The 26,866-nt window shown below is 45.1% G+C and overlaps 2 protein-coding genes and 1 long non-coding RNA gene across 6 annotated transcripts in view; 2 read left to right on the top strand and 1 right to left on the bottom strand.

The window, feature by feature from the left end:
* Kif4a (kinesin family member 4A) overlaps positions 1-10,697 on the top strand; it is a 144,372-nt gene extending 133,675 nt beyond the window's left edge. Inside the window, exons 29-31 of one of the 3 annotated variants that reach the window (XM_046467083.2) lie at positions 6,523-6,639; positions 8,483-8,605; positions 8,857-10,697. In XM_046467083.2, coding sequence (XP_046323039.1) covers positions 6,523-6,639; positions 8,483-8,605; positions 8,857-9,060 — 444 coding nt within the window. In that variant the 3' untranslated portion in view covers positions 9,061-10,697. Of the gene's footprint in view, positions 1-6,522; positions 6,640-8,446; positions 8,606-8,856 lie in introns of all 3 variants that reach the window. The other 2 variants (XM_046467082.2, XM_046467084.2) reach the window with 2 other exon arrangements.
* A 1,556-nt stretch (positions 10,698-12,253) lies between these two features.
* Positions 12,254-23,757, top strand: Gdpd2 (glycerophosphodiester phosphodiesterase domain containing 2). 2 transcript variants are annotated; one of them, XM_046467074.2, is made up of 16 exons: positions 12,254-12,568; positions 14,183-14,290; positions 14,556-14,659; positions 14,949-15,042; positions 15,241-15,300; positions 15,713-15,811; positions 15,982-16,075; positions 16,222-16,367; positions 16,485-16,567; positions 16,681-16,831; positions 19,288-19,509; positions 19,704-19,852; positions 22,339-22,486; positions 22,631-22,713; positions 22,951-22,979; positions 23,063-23,757. In XM_046467074.2, the coding sequence occupies exons 2-16, from the start codon at positions 14,192-14,194 to the stop codon at positions 23,113-23,115; spliced, it is 1,614 nt and encodes a 537-aa protein (XP_046323030.1). In that variant the 5' UTR covers positions 12,254-12,568; positions 14,183-14,191; the 3' UTR covers positions 23,116-23,757. The 2 variants fall into 2 exon arrangements, with proteins under 2 accessions (XP_046323030.1, XP_046323031.1); XM_046467075.2 differs by lacking the exon at positions 12,254-12,568 and adding an exon at positions 13,619-13,844.
* LOC124108601 (uncharacterized) lies at positions 23,445-25,391 on the bottom strand. The gene is made up of 2 exons (XR_006856730.2): positions 24,721-25,391; positions 23,445-24,266 (listed from the first exon to the last, which is right to left on the bottom strand). It is a non-coding gene; the product is annotated as an uncharacterized LOC124108601 (long non-coding RNA).
* Between the last annotated feature and the right edge of the window lie 1,475 nt (positions 25,392-26,866).

Raw genomic sequence — 26,866 nt, 5'->3', positions numbered from 1 at the left:
ATCAGTCTAAAGCCTCTGAGGAAAGGAGTTTGCAAACTTGCAAAATTGCCAGTAGTTGGTGTACACACACATACACACACACCACATATATATTATACATATACGGTTATGTCTGTGTCAAAGTCTTACTACCTCTCTGACATTCTGACCTGATTCCTGGGATGAGAGACAATAAGGATGAAGCTACACCTCATGTAGGTGACACTCATGTGACTATATATGTCTTGTGTGTCATGGCTGTTCTGTACTATCATTACAGAGTGTTTAGCATCTGCTTGCTTAAAAACTAGCATGGGGAGTGCTGGGGTTGAGGCTCAATGGTAGAGTGCTTTCCTAGCATGTGTGAGGCACTGGGTTCAATTCTCAGTACCACATGTAAATAAATGAATAAAATAAAGGTCCATCAATATTAAAAAAAAAAAAAAAACTAGCATAAGGGGAAACTCACAGGCAGCTCATTGTATTCCACTTGTTAGAAAGATGTTCCTTGTTTAGCTGAAATGAGCTGTCCTAGTGTTTTTGTTTTTGTGACAGTGTCTCCCTAAGTTGCTGAGGCTGGCCTCAAACTTGTGATCCTCTTGATTTGACTGCTCCAGTAGCTGAGATTATAAGTATGCGCCACTGTGCCTGGCTTCCCAATGGGTCTCAGCAATGTAAAAGTCTAATTATTGTTCTTTATGACAGTTCTTCAGATGCATCGTTTATATTATCTCTTTGGATAAAAATATAGAAACAAGGACAAGGTAACAGAACATTTTTTAAGCATTTAGATGAATTTGTAAATGGCTGAAGGAATGTACCCAGGCTACAACCATCAATAGACCAATGTCATCCTGGTAAGGTATCTTTAGGACATGTCATAGAATTTTATCTTTTGTTCTGTCTTATTGAAAACAATAAAAAATAATTTTTCACTTTTTAAAAACAAATTTTGATACGAGGGATTGAACCCAGAGGCACTTTACCACTGAATTATATTCCCAGCACTTTTTATTTTTTTTACTTTGAGGCAGGGTCTTGCTAAGTTGCTTAGAACCTCACTACGTTGCTGAGACTGGCTTTGAACTTGGCAGTCCTCCTGCCTCAGCCTCCCGAGTCAATGGGATTACAGGTGTGAACCACCATTCCCAATATCATTTTTTATTGGTGGTTATAATTATATATAATAGTAGGATTCATTATGTCATATTTATACATGCCCATGCCCATACATAATTTGATGAATCTTACTTCTTAGTAATCTCCCTTTCCCTCCCATCCTCCCTTAAATTTTTTTTTATTATCATAATGACTAGAGTTGGCAAGTATGGCTAAGATTATGGTGATGATGATGATTTTTCATGCTGGAGGTGGAACCCACAGGTGCTCTATGTCTGAGCAGACCTTTTTAAATTTTATTTTGAGACAGGGTCTCTCTAAATTGTCAAGGCCATCCTCAAACTTGCAATCCTTCTTCCTCAGCCTCTGTAGTAGCTGGGATTACAGGTGTGCACCAATACACCCGCCTGAAAATATTAACAGCCTTAAAAATGTTCCTGTTGTTCTTGTTTTGACAGCACATATACTTTAAAAGATTTCCTGTCCTTTGACCCTATCCTATTTCTTCCTATACATGTAGGAATTTATACTAAGGAACTAGACATTGGTATGTAAATAGATGTATTCATTCAACGAAACTTTTGTGAGTATCTATATGCCATGTACTGTTTTTAGGTACTGAGAATACAACAATAGAGTTTAAGAACTTTGCCTTCATGAAACACATTCTTGTGGAAAGAGACAGAAAAACAAAATAATTTTAGATGGTGATGTAGAAAAAGTAAAGAAAATATAGAGAAACCATTGAGAATGATAGGTTAGGAAAAGAGTGGATAGATGTCTGAGATCTGAACAAAAGAGAAAGTCAGGAAAAAATCAGAGGAAGAATAGCAAATGCAATGAGCTCATGACAGGAATGAACTTGGCATCTCAAGGAACAGTAGAAAAGGCATGAGTGGCTAGAGTGTGTTGAGAAGTAGAAGAGAGCAAACAGCACAGGTAAAGTCAGAGGGGCAGATTGGAGGGCCTTGTCATTCAGGGATATCCACTGCAACATGATTTATGTTAGTGAACAATTTATTTGAAAACAGTCTTAAGCTGGCACAGTAGCACATGCCTATTACTCAAGAGGTTGAGGCAGGAGAATCAAAGTTGGAGGCCAGCCTCAGCAATTTAGCAAGACATTATCTCAAAAAAAAAAAAAAAGGAACTGCAGTGGTAAAGCACTCTTGGGTTCAATCCCTAGTACGGGGAAAAAACAGTATATAACATTAGGAGATTAGTTAAATAAACTGGCTTGTCCACATGATGAAAATGAAAATTAAATACAACTATTAAAAATCATGATTTTGATTTTCAAATTTTATTAAATCATTTATAATATCCTCATAATCAGTAAAAAATAAGATGTTCTCATGGTTTTCTTTATCTTTACAACTACAGAGCAAAAGTGATGATTCTCATATGATAAAGACTTAATGACTTGAATTTGATTACAAATTCAGTATGAGTCCACAAAGATATTTTATTTTGTCTTGTCTGGTTTGGTTTTGCAGTCCTAGGGATTGAATCCAGAGGCTCACACTTCCTACCACTGAACTATATCCCCAGCCTTTTTAGTTAGTTTTTTTTTAATTTATTTTTTAGAAGTAGTTGAACACAATAACTTTATTTATTTTATTTTTTTTAGTCATAAATGAACATTATTTATCTTTATGTGGTGCTGAGGATCGAACCCAGGGCCTTGCACGTGCTAGGCAAGCATTCTACCACTGAGCCACAACCCCAGCCCCTCCCAGGCTTTTTAAATTTTTTTTAGTTGTAAATGAACACAATAATTTTATTTTTATTTATTTATCTTTATGTGGTGCTGAGGATCAAACCCAGTACTCACACACATGCCAGGCAAGTGCTCTACCACTGAGCCCCAGCCCCAGTGCCAGCCCCTTTTAAATTTTATTTTGAGACAGGGTCTTGCTTAGTTGCTGAGACTGCCCTTGAACTTGGGATCCTCCTGCCTAAGCCCCCCAGGTAGCTGGAATAACAGGCATGAACCATCATTGTCAGCTCCAAAGATGTGATAAGAAGAAAAAAACAAGCAACTGTGACCCTAGGCTTCATTAACTAGACTATCAGATCCATAGCAAGGAAAGTGTTTGTCATAGTATATTTCACAGTGGATACTCCACACTGTGAAGAAAGTTGTGTTCATTTTTGGATCTCACAATTAAAAATGAACTTTGAAAAATTGGTGTGTACTCAGGGTGATGAGGATACTTGGAAATCATATCATTTGGTAAATCATTGAGGAAACTAAGTGTCTTTAGCTTTGGACAGAATTAGGGAAATCTGGGGAGTAAAAAAATTATATTTGAATGACTATGCCATTAAAATGAGATTAAACTGACTCCATGTCATTCCAGATGGCAAAATTGGGTCCTGGGGTTAAAAGTTATAGAAACTGTCATCATCTTTGGATAAATAGAGCTTCAGATACCTAGACCAGGGATGTTAGAAAAGGGCTTTGTGCATCAAACCAGGTTTTAGAAGTTCATTGATGTCCCTTCTGACTCCTACATGTCTCTTCCAGGCCAAACTATCCCAGTTTCTTCTACCATTTTCTTTCTTTATATAATTATTTTATTTTATTATTGTTATTTCTGGTACTGGGATTGAAACCAGGAGTGCTAAACCACTGAGCCACATTCCCAGCCCTTTTTATTTTTAATTTTGAGACAGGATCTCACTAAGTTGCTGAGGCTGGCCTTAAACTTTCAATCCTTCTGTCTCAGCCTCACAAGTCTCTGGGATTACAGGCATGCTCCATCAAGCTCAGGCAATTATCTTATTTTTATTTATATATGTTAATTATACATATCCATGGGGTTTAGTTTGAAATTTTCACACATGCATATATTGTGCACTAATCAAATCCACCCTCCATCCTCTTCCCCCACGTATTTACCCTTCCCAACTGATATTAATCACTATTCTACATTCAGGTCAACTTGCTTTTTACCTTGAACATATAAGAGAGACCATTTGGTACTTGTCTTTCTGTGTCTGACTTATTTTCCTTAACATAATGTCTGCCTGTTCCACCCGTTCCACTATTTTTCTTATAGCGTTGCTTCCTATAATCTGGTCACCCACTTTTTTTTTGTTTAATTTCCTCTTTAGTAAACATATTTGCACAAAAAACTCAATGTGTGTAAAAGAAAATGTGCATATTGATTAAATGGGTTTAATATAGGGAAAACCTTTATAAGAATGTCAGGCACATATTAATGTTGGCTATTACTATGACAGCCTTGTTTGTAATAGTGAAGAATGTCACTATCAGAAGAATAGATAAACTGTTTTTAGAATGCAACTAAAGCTAAATGTATCAACATAAAATAAGTTACCATTTATATTAAGTTTAAAATTTGAGACAATACTTTTTTAAAAATTCATATGCAGTAAAAGACATGCATCGGGATGATAAACACCTACAGTAATTCAGGACACTGTTCACTCCTGAGAGAGAGAGGCAAATGAGGTTAAGAAAGGGTCAGGGTAGGAAACCTTATTAAGGGGGTAGTAGGGACATGAGTGAGGTTTTTCTTATTATTGTTGTCTATGCTTTTGTATATGTGAAAAATTATGGTGCCCTAAAATGGGATTCATTATTTCAAATAGGCTTCAACTGACCCAGGGTATCATGATATAATTGCTCCCCATATGATCTGAACTCCAAATTTCTGCCTGACTACATTTGCCTTTTGACAGCTATTTCACACTGTTGACACAGAGAGTTTGCTCACATCTCAAATCCCTAGGCCCTTTCTGCACAAACTACTTTTAAGTTAGATTTCTCTCCATATTATATTTATATGGATGATTTGAAGGGGGGGGGACCCAAATAGCAAATTTAATTTACTCCTATTTGGATCTTTTCTTTCTACTTTCAACTTATAATTCCAGCCTGTCAAAATATTTTTGGATTGCAACTTTTTTCTCTTACCTATTAATAATCCTTCCAGCATTGGGGTTGTGGCTCAGCGGTAGAGCACTCATCTAGCACGTGCGAGGTGCTAGGATCGATCCTCAGTACCACATAAAAATAAATAAATAAAACAAAGGTATAAAAAATAATAATAATCATTTTTGCTATTGTTAGAGCTGATAAATAAGCCTACCTTGTAAACTGGTTGTGAGAGTTCATATTTACGTATATGAAAATACTCTGAAAACTATAAAGTGCTATCAAATGTAAATGATTTGGGCTGGGGTTGTAGCTCAGTGGTAGAACACTTGTCTGGCACATGTGAGGCACTGGGTTCGATCCTCAGCACCAAATAAAAATAAATAAATGACAGTATTATGTCCATCTACAACTAAAAAAATATTAAGAAATGTAAATGATTTTATTTCATTCCATCAATTCTTTGTTAAAATGTTGAATGATTAAAGTGCTGACAAAGAGCTGGGCATGGTGGTGCACACCTGTAATCCCAGTAGCTTAGGAGGCTGAGGCAGGAGGATCACAAGTGCAAAGCCAGCTGCAGCAACTTAATGAGGCACTTAGCAACTCAGTAAGACCCTGTCTCTAATAAAATATAAAAAGGTCTGGGGATGCGGCTCAGTGGTTAAGTACCCCTAGGATAAATCCCCACTAGCAAAAAAAAAAAAAAAAAAAAAAAAAAAAAAGCCCAGGCTGACACTGGACAAAATGTAGAAACGTGAATTGGATGAAAATACAATTATCAAGCAACTATGCTCAGGCCTTAAATATACCTAAGTATACTACCATCCAGCTCGCAATTCTTCACTTTGCCCATAAAATTGTCAAAACATTAGGGCTAGGGTTGTGGCTCAGTGGTAGAGCGCTTGCCTAGCATGTGTGAGGCACTAAGTTTGATTCTCAGCACCACATGTAAATAAATAAAATAAATATCCATCAACAACTAGAAAAAATATTTTTTAAAAAAGGAATCTAAGCCAGGCATGGTGGTACATGCCTGTAATCCCAGCACCTTGGGAGGCTGAGGCAGGAGGATAGTGAGTTCAAAGCCAGCTTCAGCAAATGCAAGGCCCTAAGCAACTCAGTGAGACCCTGTCTCTAAATAAAATAACAAAATAGGGCTGGGAATGTGGCTCAGTGGTTGAGTGCCCCTGAGTTCAATCCCCAATACCAAACAAAACAAAAAAGGAGTCCATCAATCACCTTGCATTATTATTGCTATCCCTCGTTTCTCTTTCAAGTATACTATTCAAAACAGAAAATGGATTTGCCAAGCATGACATGTTCTCAGTTAAACCTGTGATAGTTATTGGTGATCATTATTTCACAAAAAGAGATGACTGAAAAGATTGAAGTTTGATACAGATGATGGTACTTTCCATTTCTTTTCTATACAGGCTTGCAAATGAAGGGAAGGCACTTTAAACTAGGCTTCTAATCCTTTCAGTAATGTATCTTTCCACAAACTTGTTTTGTAGTGTTCCTGCAAGGGCTGGTGTGGAAACAAGCAATGTGGGTGCAGGAAGCAAAAGTCAGACTGTGGCGTAGCCTGTAGCTGTGACCCCACAAAGTGTCGGAACCGCCAGCAAGGCCAGGTAGGACCAATACCATTTCCCCTCAACCATTACCCCTCACCATTCCCTCATGATTCCCATTAGTTTCCAACTTCTTTCTGCCTTCTACCCTGCAACCTGGAGTCTCCTATGTAGCTCTTCCTACCCTTCTCCTACTCTCTGCACCCAGAAAAAAGGCATAGTCTTCAGTCCTTTCTCCCTGCTCACCTGTCTACACACCCCCTTCAGAAACCTCAGCTCTTCCCATGAGATTCCTAAGTGTGCAATTGTAAAGTTTCTGTACACTTTCAGAGGCAGGAACACGGAACAGAAAAGCAGGCATTTACAGGCATATAGACATGCAGGATCAAACTAGTCCAAAGGCTTAGCTGGAACTGTAAGAGCCACATGCTGAGCTGGCAACTTCCAGGAAAGAAGTTAATCCTTCTGACATCTTGAGTCATTAGTTATTAGACCCTCTCCATGGGAACCAGCTATTCCATGGCTCTAGGAGAAGACCCACAGGAACCAGGTCTCTCTAATAGTCATTGTGACTCTTACTGTATTATGTAAATGTAGCTGTCTTCCTTTTTTTTCCTCCCAGGATAGCAGAATCAGGGCAACAAAATGTGCCCTGAAAAGAATAGTATCAAGCAGATCAGATCCCTATACTTGCCTTACACCTACCTATGTCCATGGCAAAACTTATTGCTACAACTTTCCATAGGACATAAAATAAGTCTACCAAGTGTAGTCTAATGATCGTTCATCATGCATTTCTTGACCAACTACACATAAACAGTTTTGCCATGGGTCTTCTATTAAAATACTTAGAAGATAGGTAAGCATCAGAGAACTAAAACAGCAAGCTAGAGATCAAGATAAGAATCATAGAAGTAGTAAGGACCTTATTTCCATGGTTTTTTGGTTTCTAGAGTCCTGTAGTTGATTATTACATGGAAGGGCTTCTGGGCTAACAGGTGTGGCCTGAAGGGGCTCAAACACATTTCAGCCAAATTTATTTATTCATATATTGGACTTCCTCTTAGGATTTCAGTTATAAAAACTACTGGTCTAGTCCATTGCTTCCATGTTACAGAAAAGAAAACTAAAGCCCAGAGATAAGTTTAAGTGACTCACTTGATTAGATGCCAGGCTTTCTGACTCTTAATCCAGGCCTGTTTCCATAACAACAGGCTATATAATTCTAATCCAAGTTCTACACAGAGTCACCTTGTTACCTAAGCGACTTCTGTCTTGGACATAGTTTCCTTACCTAAAAGAAATACTTGGGGCTGGGGATGTGGCTCAAGCGGTAGCGCGCTCGCCTGGCGTGCGTGCGGCCCGGGTTCGATCCTCAGCACCACATACAAAGATGTTGTGTCCGCCGAGAACTAAAAAATATATATTAAAAAAAAAAAAGAAATACTAATACAGGCAACACCCTATAGTGGTGCTATCATAGATTATAGAGAGGAGAAGTTTAATCAAAGAAATGACCCAAGGGCTGAGGATATAGCTCAGTTGGTAGAGAGCTTGCCTTACATGCACAAGACCCTGGGTTCAATCCCCAGCAACAACCAAAAAGAAAGAAAGACCAAGACTTGGTTGGCCTTGTTTGAAATCTAGCCTTGTGTCCTGTGCTGCTATCCTATTGAGACCTCTGCCTCAGAGGCTACCCCCAAGCATTGCTTCATTCCTTCAGGGACAGAGCATGTCAAGCTCTATGACCGCCCAGGCGTGGTCTCCCTAAGACTTGCTTAGATTGACCAGTCAAGCTTAGATTGACTGATTAGAACTGGGACCTCCCTGGCTAGAGAGGAGCATACTGATTTTGTAACCCTGGTAGCCAAATTTAGAATATGCCCGTCTGGCTGATTCTCAGGATAGCTTGGGCACTGTTGAACGGACCCAGGATTCCGAAGGCTCCTTCAAACTGGAGGATCCCACAGAGGTGACCCCAGGATTGAGCTTCTTCAACCCCGTCTGTGCCACTCCCAACAGCAAGGTAGGTTGGCTATAAGGCAGGCACTGGAAAACTATATTAGCATCCATCACTGCACTAGCTATGACAGAGTCTGATTTGAAAAAAATTATTATCCACTTTCTGGGAACTGGAAATTGGGCATTGACTGGAGTGGTTTGTTTGTTTATTTAATAGAGCAATCTTAGGGGATACCAAGTATTACTGGGATTTTGTTAAGCATTTGTACTGCCTTTTTTCCAAAGTCTATTCAAACTTGTGTCTGTCCTTCCTAGATTTTGAAAGAGATGTATGATGTGGAGCAGGTGCTATTAAAGAAGGTTACTCTAGCTGTGCCCTCCTTGAACTTCCCAGAACTGAAACATACAGCAACAGAAGCCCGAGAAAATAAGGCTCCAGGGAAGAAAAAGAAGCGAGCTCTGGCCAGCAATACCAGCTTCTTCTCTGGTTGCTCCCCTATTGAAGAAGATGCCCACTGAAGCTGAAGTCACCATTTCTACCCCGTCTGCCTTAAAAGACATTTTCAGGTTGCAGCCAACAGGGGTTTTCTAATGACTTCTCTGGATTTCAGATTTCTTGCTGTTAAGAAAAGAGACAGAGTGATACTAAAGGGAAGGGGAAGTTTGTTGAATGTTGACCCTTAGTCTCCAGCCCCTTCCCAGACTACTACTCTTTCTTCTCCAGAAGGTGCTGAGCCACCTACTGAAGAGAAAACCAACTGACCTTCCAATGACTCATCAGGAACCAGTCCTCAGCACAATCTAGCTTTTTTTTTTTTTTCATTTGTGAGCAGTTATGTCTGTCTCCTGATGGAGATGAGGCCAAGGCTTTTCCCTATAAATTGTCTCAGCTTAATGGAGGAGCCTGGCCCAGGATGGAGGCTTGGCTCAAACTCTTTACCCCACATCAAGAATGGGCAGGGATCTTTATTGCCCTGAGTATGGATTTTAAGTATTTTAACAGGACCCTCAATTGTCTTCCATGTTACTTAAGTAAATAAAATATTTTTAAATGTTAAATAAATAAATAAAATTTAGCCCATCTACTGTTTGGGAAGATCCTTTGGTGCTAGATAGAGAAACAAAATTCAACCTGTGTTCCCTAGCCCCTAGGAAAGCTGTAAGGATATTGATTAAAAGTTCCTGATGGGACTAAGGCTATAGCTCAGTGGTAGAGCACCTGCCTCACATGTGTGAGACACTGGGTTCAATCCTTGGCAACACATAAAAATAAATAAATAAATAGATAAAGATATTTTGTCCATCTACAACTAAAAATATATTTTTTAAAAAAGTTCTTGAACCTACCTTTTGGGGGAAATTGCTTACCATTTTTTTTTTTTTTTGCAGTGCTAGGGAATGGAACCTAGGGCCTCACATGTGCTAAGCATGAACTCTACCACTGTGTTACACCACCAGCCCATCCTGTCTTTTTGTATAGCTACTCTCTTTCTCAGAGGAGAGTATAGATTACCATATTTTATCTTATGTTGCTTTGCTACCCTAAGAAACTCGAATAACAGTAGCAAGGCCAGTGGCCAGACCTCCACTCTAAAAACTGCCTGCCTCCAGATCTGGGAGGAAGGAACTACATTTATTAAGCATCTCCATGTTCCTGCCATAATTTTACTTGCTCCTCACAAAAAAATGCTTATTTTGCTGATGAGGAAACAGTGTGTTAGTCAGCTTCACTGCAGCGATAATCAGTTTCTGAAGAGAATAGTTTTATTTTAGCTCATAGTTTCAGAGGTTCTACTACATAGTTTGTTGGTTCTATTTACTTTGGGGCCTGTAATGAGGCAGCATATCATGGTAGAAGCATATGGTGAAGCAAAACTGCTCACCTCGTGGCCAGAATGCAAACAAGTGGAAGAAGCTGGGGTCCCACTGTCCCCTTCAAGGGCACATTCCCAATGAACTTAGCACCTTCCACTAGGCCCCACCTCTTAAAGGTTCCACACCTTCCCAAAGAGTGCCATAGGTTGAGAACCAAGTTTTTAACACATGAGCCTTTGAGAAACATTCCAGGTCCAAAGTATAGCACTGATGTACAAAGAAGTTAGGTAACTTATCTAGAATCATAAAGTTTGGAATAATAAAGCTAAGACCTTTACCTATCTGATGTGTGACTTTTGTGTGTGTGTGTGTGTGTGTGTGTGCTGGGGATTGAACCCAGACATGCTTTACCACTGAGCCACATCCCCAGCCCTTTTTAATTTTTATTTTGAGACAGGGTCTCACTAAGTTGCTTTGGGCCTTGCTAAGTTGCTATCACTGGCCTCACATTTGTGATCTTCCTATCTGAGCCTTCTGAGTCACTGAGATTATAGATATGCACCATCATACCTAGCTAATGTATCACTTTCTAATGCCCTGCAGCCCAATTTCTTGGTGTGGGACCACACTGCTGTTCAGTTCTAGGACAGAACAGTGCTGGCTACTTGCTTTCTCCTTTCAGAGTGTTCTCCATCTCTGCTTAAAGCTAAAAGGGGGCCAGCCCTGGAACATCATACACAGGTTCCTGATTGGACATGTAGCCTTTTGGGAGTTCACAAGCCCAGGGATTCATATTTGTGCATATTGAATCCCAGTTACAAAGCTCCCACACCATCCCCAAGAACTTAAAAGCTGAGACTCTAGAATCCACCACAGTCTAAGCAAAGGAAATTGAACAACAACCTGCCTAGAATGAAGCCTGCCGAGGACTGGGTGACCCACTGGCCCTCCCTGGCCTCCTGCCAGCAAGCAGCCCTGCTTCTCTTTGCATTTTAATTCTGAGAGAGCAAGGGAGCCTCTGCCATTGCCAACTAGAGCCTCTGGATACAATGAAAAGGCAGAGAGGGAGGGGACCAGCTCTTGGCAGAGGAGAGCCAGTCTTCCTTCTCACTGTTTGAAATCCAGTGCCTGTAGGGGGAGGGGGAGCTGGCTTATCCCTAGAGACAATATTCTTTCCCACCAACACTGTGCTAGCCCCTGGACCTCAAGTCACTGCATCAGCCAGAATGCAGAGAGGATCAGCCCATCAAGCCAGTCCCCAGCCCCTAGCCCATGCCAGCCTCTGCGCTTTACACTAAATTAACTTGCTAGGCCACCCTCTCCTGCTGATGCTAGGTAACAGCATCTTCTGTGTGTGTTCATCTTCCAAAAAGCCTGAAACCTCAACATACTATACACTCCTCACAGTGATTCATAGAGACTTGATGCTCTGGGGACATGGCAGCAGGAATGATACAAGTCTCAGCATGACCTGAATGAACATCTTGCGTGGAGTAGCGAGCCAAGGAACAGGCTACTGTCACCCCAGATCCACAAGGACCCTAGGGACCCCTGGTCCAGAAACAAAGCAACCTGTTACCCCGAATTCAGGAAGTAGCTTTCAACTACAAGTCTTAGTGATGTACCTTGCAAAATTAAAAGTAGGAGCCCAAGAGGGAAGACAGGCAGGCTAACGAATCAAAGCTGTATGCCCAGGGAGCTTGAGACTGGATGCTAGCTAGACTTCCTCACACAAGCGCGTTTCCAGGGGGCTAGCAGGGCCCCTTCTCACTGCCAAGTTGCAAAGTTGCGTGGTCACCTCCCCCCTCCCAGCCTCCAGCTGCCGCTAGTGCCCTCAGCCCTCGCCTCCCTGAGCCAGGACAAAGCCCCGGCAGTGACTGGGAGGGGAATAGGAGGAGGGACAGAGGGATGGGGAAGGCTGCACAAAGGAATTCCTCGCCCCAAGCCCCCTGACCGCCAGCGAGTAAAGAAGCAGAGCTGCTCTCCCTCCCACTTGCTTCCTCCTGTCTTCCCACCCTGGCCAAGCCAGGCCATAGAGCAGCAGCAGGCCTTCAGAGAGGACCCACACATCCTCCTGTAGGTGGCAACAGTGCCACCTGTTTGACCGGTGGGGCTGAGCCAAGGACTGGAAGAGGGAGGAGGCAGACAACTCGGAGTGGAGCTGAGAAGCAGTGCAGAGCAGAGACCAGAGCAGAGCTGCCGCTGAGATAAGGTGTGAGGGCTTGGGAAGGCTGGGGGCTACAGGCGGGAGCTGGGAGGTGAAGACTGGTTCCACCGGATAATTACCGGCCCAGGGATTGAGAAGAGCCCTTGTCAGATCCCCTGCTTGGGGTTCTCGGGCTGCTCAGATCCTACAGGTAGCTCCTGGAGGGAGGTGGGAGTCTAGAAGGCAATCTGGGGTGCAAGGATAGGACCCTAGGGGAGGCAAGATGTGTGGATCAGAGCCCAGAGCAGGCTACAACAGCCCAGGGGCCTTCCTCTGGGTTGGCTGACTCCTGGGAATGGGTTCAGGGAGGGGGGAGAGATTTCCTTCCCCCCAGTCTAACCCCCCACTCCCCCTGCCCCATCCCTCCTTTCCTAAGGTGAGCATAGAGTAAGGGGGTCAGTTGAGGAGCAGCCACACCCATCCTCCTTGAAGAGGCCCAGCCACTGTATTTTCCCCTAAGATTCCACAGCCTCAAGGGAGCCTAGATGGCAAAGGGTCCTGTTTCTTAGACCACACAAACATACACACACACACACACACACACATATACTTTAGATGTATTCAAGAGCTCCTTCACATACTCCAAGTCATCTAGAAACCCATTCATCCTGACAGCCACTGGTGCACACATGCATACGTACCCTAAAAAATTGCACACACTCTCATGTAGAACCATAATCACATATCCAACCCATTAGAGGATCAGCCAGACCCAGAAGCCCAAGGCAAAAGGAGCCCCTGCCCCAAGACAACCACACCCCCACATACACACCTTTGCCCTGTGTGTGTTGTACTTTCACCGAAGCTAACTTAGAGGGTGGGGCGGGGAAGGCGGGACTGGGTTTCTGATGGTGGGGGGTGTGACTGGGCTGGATGACTGGGCAGGAAAGGACAAGACTAGGGTGGGAGGGCTTGGATTTTCTAGAAGTGTGCAGATACAAAAATGGTTCCTTTAGAAGTCTGGAAGTGACCCAGGCAACCTGTTCCCCCTCAAAGCTTTCTCTTATTGGCAGTGCCCCCTACCCCCTGGGAAGTGGACACAGAGAATCTTTCAGTCAGGGCTTTGTGGTTTGTACAATCTCTGTATCCATAGCAACTAGCCAACTAGCTAGGCCTCCTTTAGCCCCAGGTCAGAGCTGGAACCTCTGCTTCAGGTTACTCCTGCTTCCTGGGGTGGAAGGTAACTTAACATGGGGCTGCCTCAAGCTTGGCCAGATCTGCCTCAACTTGCTGAACTGAGTTTGCCCCACCCTGGGGCAGTTTTCCTGAGTTTCCACCCTGGGTAAGCACTCCAACCCCAGAGCTGGATGCAGTTAAATAGGGAGGAGCTGGAGAGAGTGGGTATGCATTCTGCCTGCAAAAAGGTTGGACCTCCTGGGTGTCCCACTGACCTTCCAGGTATGGAGAATCAAGGGGACAGAATGACCCCAGAGACTCTTTGCCAGGCATGGAGCCACGGTTATTCACCTCATACAATCCAGCACTTTGGGCCATGACCTCCCTCCGTTGCTGAGCAGCGGCCCAGGACTGCCCCTCCCACGGGCTCCTCAGATGTCTGGGAGGGAGGCTGGGATATGTCCTCTTCCAGGGTCCCTGATGGCCGAGTGTCCCTTCCCCCAGGCCTTCACCATGGCCCCTGGCTGCTGTTCCGTCTGGGCCCGCTGCCTCCACTGCCTGTATAGCTGCCACTGGAGGAAATGCCCCAAAGAGAGGATGAAAACAAGCAAGGTGGAGTAGGGTTGGGGGGGAGGCTGGAAGGCAGAAGGCAGACGCTGATCGAGGGGATAAGGAGGCCAATTGTGCTCCTAGGCAGCTGGGAGGAAGGGGTTTTTCTCTCCCCAGAAAGAAAATCTCCCTCAAATATGGAAGGAGCAGCCCAGAGCAGAGCAGCCCAATGCATGGCAGGAAGCTCTCTTGAGCTGCCACCCATTGGGGACTCTGAGCGCGAGATGGGGATCCATCATCTGTGAGCTTCTCTCCTGCCCCTTTACAGTGCGACTGTATCTGGTTTGGCCTGCTCTTCCTCACCTTCCTCCTCTCCCTGGGCTGGCTGTACATCGGGCTCATCCTTCTCAATGACCTGCACAACTTCAATGAGTGTGTCATGGGCCCCACCCTGTCCTCAGCATATATGTCAACCTACTCCCCTCCCTAGGGACCCTTGGGTGCTCAGCCTTAACCATTGATCATTGACCAGCCCTAGCTCTCCTACTCTCCAACCTTCTTAGAAAATCCTTCCATGAAATCTCCCCAGTCCTTGGAGCCCTGGCCCCATGGACTTTCCCTCACTCCTTCTGGTCCTCCTGGATCCACCCACCCCAAATCCCCTCAGGTCACTAATGAGAGCCCTTCCCCCACTTAGATACCTCCTTCTCCCCTCCCACAGATTCTTATTCCGCCACTGGGGACACTGGATGGACTGGTCCCTGGCATTCCTGCTGGTCATCTCTCTACTGGTCACATATGCATCCTTGCTATTGGTGGGTAAAGGGACAGCCAACCTAACCCTGACCTCAGCCCTTCTTTCCTGCTCACCTCTGCCCTCTTGTTCTCATCCTGGCCACTGAGGGGAGGAGGATAATTCTTGGGTGGGAGGGAGGTTCTAGAATGCAAAACCCTTTATAGTGACCTTGCCCTGCTTTTGGCACCTCCTAAGTCCTACTACCCTCTACCCCTAGCTCCTGGCCCTGCTCCTGCAGCTCTGTGGACAACCTCTGCATCTGCACAGTCTCCACAAGGTACAGTGAGGGTGATAGTGAGTGGGAGAGGGAGCCACTAGGCCCAGGGCTTGGCAGGCTGTTTGCTGAAGACTTCATTTTTGTTTTCTTTTTTATTTGTTCTGTTTAGATATATATGACAATAGAGTATATTTTGAAATATCATACATACATAGAGTATAACTTAGGATCCCATTCTTGTGGTTGTACATGATGTGGAGTTTCACTGGTCATGTATTCATATTGAAGACTTCATTTGTAGATCCATGGGGTCAAGTTCAGATCCTGAAACCCAGTATATTTATTGAGTCAAAGAAGGAAAGCTGATGTGTCAGAGGAAGGGAGAGATCCTGCCTCAACAGAGGGAGGGGCAGCCCAGGTAATCAAAAGTCCAGGTTGACAAAGAGAGACCCATTCATCCCTGACCCTTCAGGTGCTGCTGCTCCTCATTATGCTTCTTGTGGCCACTGGCCTTGTGGGACTGGACATCAAATGGCGACAGGAGTGGCATAGCTTACATCTGTCACTGCAGGTGAGTGGCAGATCTCCAGTGGATGGCGTGGCCTGTGGCCAATCCCAGAATATACTGCTTCCTGGTCCCCCCAAACTGCAGGTGGCTCTGAACTCCAACAGTCAGGCCCTAAGAGAGGAGGGAGAAGGGCACTAGGAAGAAGAGCCCTGCTCACCAGCTCTTGTCCACAGGCCACAGCCCCATTCCTTCATATTGGAGCAGTCGCTGGAATCACCCTCCTGGCCTGGCCTGTGGCTGATACCTTCTACCGTATCCGCCCAAGAGGTGCCAATTACACCCCCCCTACTCATCCTCTTTGGCTGTTAGTGCTTCTGCCTCCTGCTGCTCACCCAGTGTGCTGTACCTGCACTCTGCCTTCTCTCTAGAGCTCCAACAATGCCTTTCCCCAAAGTCTGTCCTAATCCCCACAGGTCCCAAGATTCTGCTACTGTTCCTATTTTCTGGAGTTGCCCTGGTCATCTACCTGGCCCCCCTATTCATCTCCTCACCCTGCATCATGGAACCCACAGACTTACCCACTAAGCCTGGGCTGGTGGGACACCGAGGGGCCCCCATGGTGAGTAACGGGCAAGATTCTGGAAGAGCAAGGAGAATCAGCTCCTGTCCGTTGCAGGGGCCAGGCCTGTAGGTCCCCAAACTCCCGCCCTTCCCTATTACCACCTCTCTTTCCCAGCTGGCCCCCGAGAACACCCTGATGTCCCTGCGGAAGACCGCGGAATGTGGAGCCGCTGTGTTTGAGACTGATGTGATGGTCAGGTGATGGAGGGTGGGGCTCAGGGGATTTGGGGGCTGAGGGACACAGGGCAGGAGCTCGGGAAAATATGAACAGCTCCAGAGCTTGACCCTCTGATGCCCCTTTATGCTCTTAGCTCCGACGGGGTCCCATTTCTCATGCATGATGAGAAGCTGAGCAGAACCACGGATGTAGCCTCTGTGTTCCCAGCCCGAACCACAGCCCACAGCAGCGAATTCTCCTGGGCTGAACTAAAGAGACTCAATGCTGGGGCCTGGTTCTTAGAGGTGAGGAGAGCATACGAGAAGAGGCTGCCATCTGCAGGGACACTTGGAGAGGGCAGGGTTCAACCCACTAATAAACATCTGCTGAGCCATACGCTGGCCCTTAGAAACACAGTGTCTGCCCTCAAGTCACTCCCATCTAGTAAGGAAGAGAACCCAGGCAGCAGACAGGTAGAATAGGAAATCTAGAACAATAAAAATATTTGTCTTAGCTATGCAGTGGCACATACCTATAATCCCAGCTATAAGCCAGGCACAGTGGCACATGCCTGCAGTCCCAGCAACTAGGGAACCTGAGGTATGCAAGTTAGAGGTCAGCCTAGATAATTTAGCAAGACCCTTTCTGGAAAAATAGGTTTGGGGAGGGGATTGAGGACATATTTCAATGGTAGAGTGCTTGCCTAGAATGTACAAGGCCCAAGGCCCTAGATTTGATCCCCAGAAACACACACACACACACATACACACACACACACACAGAAAGAGAGAGAGAGAGAGAGAGAGAGAGAGAGAGAGAGAGAGAGAAAGGCCAGAGACCAGGGATGTAGCTAAGTGATAAAATGTCCACTGGGTTTAAAAAAAAGTGAGGGAAGAATGTAATCCTAGTTACTCAGGAGGCCAAAGCAAGAGAATTGTAAATTCAAGGCTAGCCTGGATAACTTAGCCCTGTCTCAAAATGAAAATTTTAAAAGGGATATGGATGTAGCCCAGTGATGATAGATCACTTGCCTAGCAAACATGAGACCCTGGGTTCAATTCCCAGCACTGAAAAAAAAAATATATATATATATATATATATATATATATATATATATATATATATATATATATATATATATATATATATATCTCAAGTGACATGAAAGTTTGCTCATAAGATGGGTAAAACAAGGACAGAGAATTCTTTTTGCAGTATTGGGGATGAAACCCAGGGCTTTGTACATACTAGGCAAACACTAAGGTAAACTCTAGCCCTGGCAACAGGGAATTCTAGTCAGAGGGAAGAGCATGTAATAAAGGCCAGAACTATGAAAAAGTGTGTTCCCAGAGGAAAAACGGTGGCTCAATATAATTGGGAGATACAATTCATAGGAGTGGTGGGAAGCAGAGGCTTAATTCTTATGGGCTTTGAATGCCAGACCCAGAAGTATGGACTTCAATCCTGTAGTTGGTGAAAAATATTTAAAAGAATACTTTGTTTTTTCAGTTCCTTTTCTCCTGATTATAAAATTAATACTTGTTTGTTGTTTTAAAAAAAGTAAAAATTCAGAGAATCCAGAAATCGAAGTTTCTCATAATCCAACCCATCTGAAATATTCACTATTCACAGTTGGAGATACATAGATATAGATATATAGAGATATATAGATACATAGAGATATATTCACATACACATACATATATATATATATATATAAATGTTACATAAATAGGCTCATGACACAGACTTGCAATCAGGTTTTTATTTTTGCAATTTTTTAAAAATTTATATATGATGACATATCAGACTGATTAGGAACAAGTGATGTCTGAGTTTGAAACCTGGCTCCACCACTTACTAGCTATGTGACTCTGGGCAACATTCCTTAGTCAATTTGTGCATTGGTTTCTTCTTATGAACAATGAGAATAATAGCAGCACCCACCTTATAGGGTTATTGGGAGGATTAAGTCAGTTCATGCACATGAAGTACTTGGAACACTGTTTTGCATATAGTAAGTACTCAATACAAGTGTTAGATAGCTAACTTTATCCTTGTCATGAAACAGGAAGTGAGGTTATTCATTGACCATAAGGGAAGGCAAGCAGAAGGGTAGGGTCTTGGGATAGCTACTGGGGGAATGGGAAAGGGAACAAATCAAGAGCAAGTGAAAGGCTTTCTAAGCACCACTGAGCAAAAATCAGGACAACAGTGCCAGCAGTGCCACATGCTATGCTCTCCTGTGGCAGCACTCAGCCCCCCATTCTAGGGATGGAGGAGACAGTTGAGGAATTGGATCAGGCTTTAGGAATTGTAGGGCAAGTGGATCAGGATGGCAGTTGACAGCACTTATGAACAATGGGAATAATAGCAGCACTGAATTCAGAGAATTCAGACAGCACTGTGGAAAAATAATTTCAAGCTATGGATAGACAATGGGTGGGGGATGTAGGTGCAAGCAGAAAGGGGCTGAAAGACTGGAAGGAAACCAAAGGGTCAGGATCCCAGAGATCTTCATGAGGCTAAAGAAAAGGTGTAAGGGGAAAAAAAGGAAGTTGGAATACTAGAAGAGTGGGTAATTAAAATCAAAGAGTAAGGTATAAGATATTCTGGAAGAAAGTCACAGTTCAGGGAAAGAAAGACCCTGGCTCAGAGGTGGGCAGAAGCTGGACACCAAGTAGGAGATGAGTGAAGATGGTGAGAATGGGGGGAACCTGGAGACATATTCTGGTGTTGAAAGAATTTTCCTTTTTTATAGAGGCAACCCTTCTGGGGGGCCAAGCAGCTATCAGGCCCTGATCGGAAAGAAGCTGAGAGTCAGACAGTACCAGCATTAGAAGAGCTACTGAAGGAAGCGGCAGTCCTCAACCTTTCCATCATGTTTGACTTGCGTCGTCCTCCACAAAACCACACATACTATTACACCTTTGTCAACCAAACATTGGAGACTGTGCTGAGTGCAGGGGTGCCCCAAGCCATGGTGATATTATCAGGGTTCCCAAGGGACCCCATTTGCCCCTCTTCCCACCCTGCCTACCCTAGGCCATGATAATGATTTTAAGGTTGCCCCCACCCAACTATATACCCTATTCAATGGCCAAACCTCTCTGCCCCTGCCCCTATCCCAATCCTTATGTCTTCCTCACCTTCATGCCCATCTTCCCTGAACCACAGGTCCTTTGGCTACCAGATGAAGATCGGGCTAATGTCCAACAACGTGCACCAAGAATGCGCCAGATATATGGACAGCAAAGAGTCAACATAACTGAGAGGCCCCAGTTTCTCAACCTCCCATATCAAGACCTGCCACTGTTAGATATCAAGTGAGTGCCAGAGAAAGGAACCCAGAGGACCCAAAAGTTTACTATCAGGGAAGAACCAATGCAGGGAGGGCCAAGGTTATTCATTCATTCACTTATACAACATTCACTTATACAAGATGTTGTATAAGTGAATGAATGAATAACCTTGGCCCTCCTTGCATTTGTCAAACACTTGCTGTGTATCAGGTAGTATATATTGCAGACTTTGGGGACATAAACATGAATAAGATAGAGAAGGTCCATTCTTTGGTGGAGTTTGCATACTAGTGAAAGAGACAAATAAGCCACTTGAAATACATGCATATTGGGTAGTGATAAGTGTCATGAAGAGAAAATACAGAGATGCAGTAGTCATTACGGCTCAGAATAAGGAGATGGTACATAAGGCAAGGTTGCTACATTAGGAAGAGTGACTAAAGAAGTGATGTCTGGGCCAAAATCTGAGTGGTCACAAGGAACCAGACTAATGAGCAGACTAATGAGCAAGGTGAAGGTGAAACTAGAGAGAGAGGCAGGGGGAAAATTGGGCAGGGCCTTGTAGACCATGAGAAATACTTTAGCTTTTATTCTATGGTGAATGGATCATTTTAAGAGAGGATGAATCTGCTGGGTGCAGTGGCACACACCTATAATCCCAGCGGCTCCAGACAATGAGGCAGGAGGATAGAGAGTTCAAAGCCAGCCTTAGTAAAAGTAAGGCACTAAGCAACTCAGTGAGACCCTGTCTCTAAATAAAATACAAAAATAGGGCTGGGGATATGGCTCAGTGGCCGAGTGCCCCTGAGTTCAATCCCCAGTATCCCCCTAAAAAAAAAAGATTAATCTAAAAGAGAGAAAGAGATGGCAGTGTTCCAGATGTGAACTAGGCCTCAGAAGCTGACCAACCCAGTAAACATGAAGGACTTCAAAGCATGAGGTTGCTAAGGGCTCATAATGTCCTTGTGCTCAATTTTTTTTTAAAAAAATGTGAACTATATAATGGTTTAGTTATCATAAGTGTTTCAAGGGCCTTTCCTTAAGTTGTCACCTTGGAGGGAGATAGGACATAGAAACCTGCACCTTAGTTTTGTCCTGATCAATGTCGACTGCTCTCATGTTTCCAAAAGATGTATATTGTTAATTATTACGCTGATGATGGAATCAAAGCCCTGGAAGGCTAAGTTCTTTAAAATGATAGGCCAAACCTATCAAGATAAAATATAAAAGGGAAGCCAGACATGGTGGCACATGCCTGTAATCCCAGTGACTGGGCAGGTTGAGGCAGGAAGATCACAAGTTTGAGTCCAACCTGGACAATTTAGTGACAATCTGTCTCAAAATGTTTTAAAAAATGATTAAAATGTTGGGGATATAACTCAATGGTACAGTACCCCTGAGCTCAATTTCCAGTACTATAAAAATAATAACAATAATAATAATTTCAATTACACAAACACTGACATCAGCAGGAGTGTGTGAAAAAGACCAGGGATTTGCCTGAACAATGGGCATAGTGAGTCATCAGTGGGAGATGACATTGCCAAAGGCTATTCTGAGTCTAGGCTGCCCTCATGCAGGCATAGTATCAGTATCCAGAGGCAGGAGGAGATAAATTTCTTTGCTCAAAGCTGGCCCAAGCTAATCCAAGCTACTTGGGAGGCTGAGGCAGGAGGATTGCAAGTTTGAGACCAACCTCAGCACCTTAATCAGACCTTGTCTCAAAATGAAAAGGACTTTTGGGGTGCTACCAGTGGTGCACGCCTCTAATCCCAGTGGCTCAGGAGTCTGAGGCAGGAGGATCCAGAATCCAAAGTCAGCATCAGCAACTTAGTGAGGCCCTAAGCAATTCAGCGAGACCCTGTCTCTAAATAAAATATTGAAAAGGGGCTGGGGATGTGGCTCAGTAGCTAAGCGCCCCTGAGTTCAATCTCCAGTATCAAAAAATAAAAATAGATAAAAAGGACTGGAGATGGAGCTCAGTGGTAAAGCACATCTGGGTTCAATCCCAAGTACCAAATAAATAAATATTTGTTTACTTGGCTCAAGTGTGTCTGAGAGTTAATGTTCAGAAGTTGGCTCTATATTTTCAAAGGAACATTGATAAATTGAAGTGAGATCAAATTTAGAAAGGCATGTAAAGGGAAGGAAATAATAATCCAGGTGCCAAGAGTAATGGTTGAAGGAATTGGGGTTCTTGGCCCTGGAGAAGAGAAGGATCAGAGAGACATCACCTGTGTTCCTCAGACCTCCAATAGGCTGTCATGGGACAAATAGGAGAGATACATCTGTGTGGCCCCAGACAGCAAAGCCAGGACTTGTGGATGGAATCCACCAAGAGATAGAGTTCATCTATGCAAAGAAAGCCACCTTTGATCAGGGGCTGCTATGCAAAGTTAGAACTGAACTGATACCCACAGCATCACTATAGATACTAACACAGGAGGCTACCTTCCATGCCTCCTGCACCACTGTTCTGGATGTTCCCTGTCTCTTTTCCACTTCCACAGGGCACTGCACCAGGATAATGTCTCCGTGAATCTATTTGTAGTGAACAAACCCTGGCTCTTCTCCCTGCTCTGGTGTGCAGGAGTGGATTCAGTCACCACCAATGACTGCCAGCTGCTTCAGCAGATGCGTTACCCCATCTGGCTTATTGTAAGGCTCTGGGACTGTCATTGCTCCTCTTCTTCTCTCATCTCTGTTCTCCTTAACCCTGTCCCTCACTTCCTTACTTAGTTTCCCCCATATACTACCCTTGGGGATCTGGCCACTGACAGGAGCTTTTTCCTATTTCCATAGTCCCCCAAAACCTACTTAATGATGTGGATCATTACCAACTGTGTTTCTACCTTACTGCTTGTGTGGACCTTCCTCCTCCAAGGGTAAGTGCTTTGTGGGTCCTTACTTTCCCCAGGCCCCTGGTGATAGTTCTGATTCTGACCCATATGTGCTACCTGGGCCTTGGGGTTTGGTCTGTTCAGTTCCTTTGAGATTCTTAGGTCCTTTCTTATACCACCAAATTGGCTTGAACCTGGGAAAAGCAAGTTTGGGGATCCCAGGGTCAGAAGGTCCTGCTTGAAGCTGGCTGAACTTACAATGGAAAGCTTTCCTCCCTATAGGAGATGTGCTAATGAAAGAGAGAGAACTGGTAAGAACACCACCACCTCATTTTCTACTTTAGTCTTCTCCTGGCTCATCCCTATATGACCCAACCTCTTCCCACCTCCCCAGGCTTAGAAACAGCAGTGCTGCTGACAAGGATCAACAATGTCATAATGGATTGAATGTCGTGTGCTGGCCTTCCATCAGCTGGAGTCCAAGGCCTATCTTCATTGGTCAATTGCAAGGGAAGAAGAGGGGCTGAAGAGGAATACTCTGGGGTAGTGTGTTGTGGTGCGGTGGAATTTTCCCAAGAGGAGGTTTTGAACCAGGATAGACCTCTGCCCAGATGGTGGGCATGCCTCAAGCTGCCATGGAATCTGCTGCCCTCAGGGTTTTGACCTGAGATATAGTTTGGGAAACAGTGAGTCATGAGAAGTTTCTCCCAAATTGAAACTAATTTGAGGAAGTAAAAGGAAGGTTGACAAGATAAGGTTTCAGACATGTGTGTGTGTGTGTGTGTGTTTTTACTTAGAAGGCATAGGGTGTATCAGGGTGGCACAGCTTAGAACAGTGGTGGAAAGAGATGATAAAGTGACCTTTCCTGGAGAACTCTAAGATGATGGAGACACAGTCCCCACTCCATGGAGTGTCTCACCTGACCCTTGTGATTTAGCTGCTTTTCTGCTTAAAGCCCATTTAGATATGTAATTTTGTGCCTACAGGTAGCTTTTTGCTGTAAACAACCTTTTATTTTTTCTTCAAGACTAGATGGTTCCTGTATCTTGCTTGTCAGTCTGTTACTCAATGAATTTATTTCCCATTTGGTCACAGTCTAATCTTTTCAGCACTAGGACTAGGAGGGTGCATCTTCTATCTCAGGTTGGATGTGACATGATATTGAGGGTTCATCATGGGGAGATTCGGTTGGAGGTGGGAGGACAACCACCTGTGGCAATTAAGGACTGTCAGAAGCAAGCTGGAAAGTAGCCATCATGGGAAACATTCCTGGTGGCCCAAGTGAGCTGTGTAGGATTGCGTTTTGGCTCCACCTTGTGGTCACCCGCCCAAAGGAGGGCCGCGTCCGTCGTCACCTTGACGTGTTTGTTGAATGCTACCTGTTTTCCATGCCGATGGGGACTCATGTCCTTGACTGCGGACTCTCTAGGCACTGTCTGATTTCCATAAGTTTTCGCTCCTCTAGGCTGTGCTCAGGGTTTTGTTTCCGGCCCAGCCTTCCTCTCGAGGAGCAAGTTCCCCAGTGTGATTGCTGCTTGTAACTCCCTGGGCTAAGCAGTGGAGATGGCCAGTGTGGAGCTGGCCTAGGATGTGAAGTCTGGTTAAAAAAAAAAGGGGGGGGGGGGCGGGAGAGGGCTAGGTCAAAAACTAGGACAAGAGGATGCACTGTGCTGACCCTACAGTCCTCCATTATACTGATATTTGCCCTGGTTCGTGCCTCCACACAAAGGTCAGTCGAATTAAGGCTCTGGCCTGGTCAGGAGACTCTGTTTTCAATTTATCCTCTTTCGCCAGACTGGGACCTGGGCAGGCAGCACAAGAACCTCGGGATCAGACCCTAGACCCCTCGGTTGCAAGGCTGCCAAGGGAACTACAATTCCCAGTATGCCTCAGGGTATTTCCGGTCTATGGACTTACGGAGGCGAGTTTGAATTTGTGTTCCCGCCCCCTCCTGCTCGCGGACCCCGCCTCTTCCCCCTCTCTCGCCGCCCCGCCCCTTCCATGCACACACATGCACATGCATATTCAGTCAACCGTCCACACCAACATACCTTGCCTGCAGCTGGCACGGGGGATGGGGGCACCGGCGTGCGACTTGTAGGGAGGCTGGAGCGCACTGGGAGCAAACCTGGCGGCTGCTGCCTAAGACCTGGTCTTGGGAATCCACGCCGCCTTGCACTGAGCAGGTCTCCTTCACACACTGCCTTTCAAGCTGCATTTCCTTACTTTCCCCCATTCCCGATACCACCCCTCAGTCAGGCGGATTACCGACTTCAGCTCTGGAACTCCCAGTCTGTCAGGTACAGCAGGGATGTAACCTCTCAGCATGTACCTCCCTCCCCTTATCCCTTCTTTTCTGTTCCCTGTCAGTCGCCCAGACTCAAGCCTTGCAGCCTCTTCTTCTCCTCACCTACCGACTTCACCCTATCGTACTCCAGTGTCTCCACCCCTACAGCCCCAACCTCCTAGCTCCCACACTCTCAGCTGTTGTCCTCTAACCTCAGGGTCCTGATACCCAGCTGGAAGGCCAGTGCCCAGCTCCAGCCCTTGCCCTTAGCCCCTGGCCTCCAGCCTTGGGTACTCAGCCCTGAGTCTGCCATTGTAAATCCTTACTCTTTTCCCAGGAGGACTGGACAGCTATAGCATGCCTAAACCCTATGACGCTCTGGACTAGAGACTGAAACTGACAAAAACTTAAGGGTGGAGGGCCTGGGGGAGGTGCTCATTGGGGTTCGGGTGCAGTTGCTTGTTATTTTTAGCTGCTGACTCACTGCTCCTGGCATCCGGGTTTGGGGCTAGCAGGCTGGGCTAGGGGGCTATTAATAGAGCAGAGGCACAGCCCCGACCCAGTTCAATTTGGAAACACAGGGAGCCAGGATCCTCTTCTCTGCCATCCTGTCTTGTGGAATGTTGGGGACTGAGGGCAGTGGCTGGGCCAGATGCTCTCTAGCTGCCAGTTACCTCTGGCTAGTATCACTACCTTGGAACTCTTGGGGGAAAGCCCACAAGGAAACTCCTGGGCACAGCTCTCCCCTGAGCTTGCCATGGCTTGGGGCTGTGCCACAGGAAGCTTCTGTTGTACTAGCTGAGAGGGCAAGTTCTAATGGAGAGGTTATTAAACAGCCATGGCCTTGGCCTGCCTGGACCTACTCCTGGGCCAGAATGCTCAGTTGCTGGGAGGATAAAGCTGTGGATTTCTGGTTGCCAAAGACTCTCATAAAGACAAGGTACTTCAGCACAGAGCCAGGTATCCCCAAACCAGACAGAACTAGGAAGCTACTGAATACCATGTTTACCACTCTCTCTTGTTATTTCTTTCCCTCTTGTTGGGCTGTGTCCCTACTCACAGGGGTCTGCCAACCTCATGATCTCTCCCGTCTTAGTGGAGAAATCTAATTCAGGAAAGTCACTGAGAATTTTGTCCCCACAGAGGTATGAATGATCCTTTATATTGTCATTCCCATGGGGCCTTCTTATTTTAATGGGTTAAAGTTGGACTTTCCTAATTGGGAGTGTTTGGGAAATATTGATACAGGACTGATCACCAAAATTATTCCCACCCACTCTCAATTTGTCAGAATTCTCATTGAACCCACAATAATGCCCATCCTCCACTTCTTGTGAACCAGAAACTTCTGCCTTCAGCGACCTGGGTTTTCAGATTCCAGAAGAAACCACATTTGGGGCAAGTGAGATCCGTTTCTCCACACACAGACTGAGGTCACCTGATGAAGCTCTGTTTTCAAGAATGAGCTCAGATTATATGACAACAGCAAGCAGCGCCGCCCCAACCCCGTCTATTTGCTGAAGGCGCGGAAGAGGCGGTGGAAGGAGAGAAATGGTCTCTCTCCCGACAAATCCCTTTCCTGAACTCCATTGCCTGTCTCAGCGCAGGCCGCGCGGTCACCTAGCAACCACAGCCGCCTGCAGGGGCGTAGAGAACGCTTTCCACCCATAGGGGGCGCCGACCTCCCTGGGGCCTCTGGCTGGAGCCCTAGCAGTTGGGAGTGGGGGGGCTGGTCTCTGGTTAAGCGTCAGAGTCCCAGTGTTGTTGATCTCCTTGGCTTATCTGTGGGGTTCATTCTAAGTGTTCAAGAGCCTGTGGAGTGGAGAGAAGCTTACTATGAATCTGAAGGGAGTTTACTTGGATTCATTAAAAAATGAAAAGAGGAAAGGAAGAAGAATAGAAGGAGGGGA

Source organism: Marmota monax, unplaced genomic scaffold (assembly GCF_021218885.2).
Source record: "Marmota monax isolate L192 unplaced genomic scaffold, Marmota_monax_Labrador192_F-V1.1 WCK01_AAM20220418_F8-fsc00284, whole genome shotgun sequence".
Classification (NCBI taxonomy): Eukaryota; Metazoa; Chordata; class Mammalia; order Rodentia; family Sciuridae; genus Marmota; species Marmota monax.
This window is presented reverse-complemented; position numbering and strand designations above follow the sequence as displayed.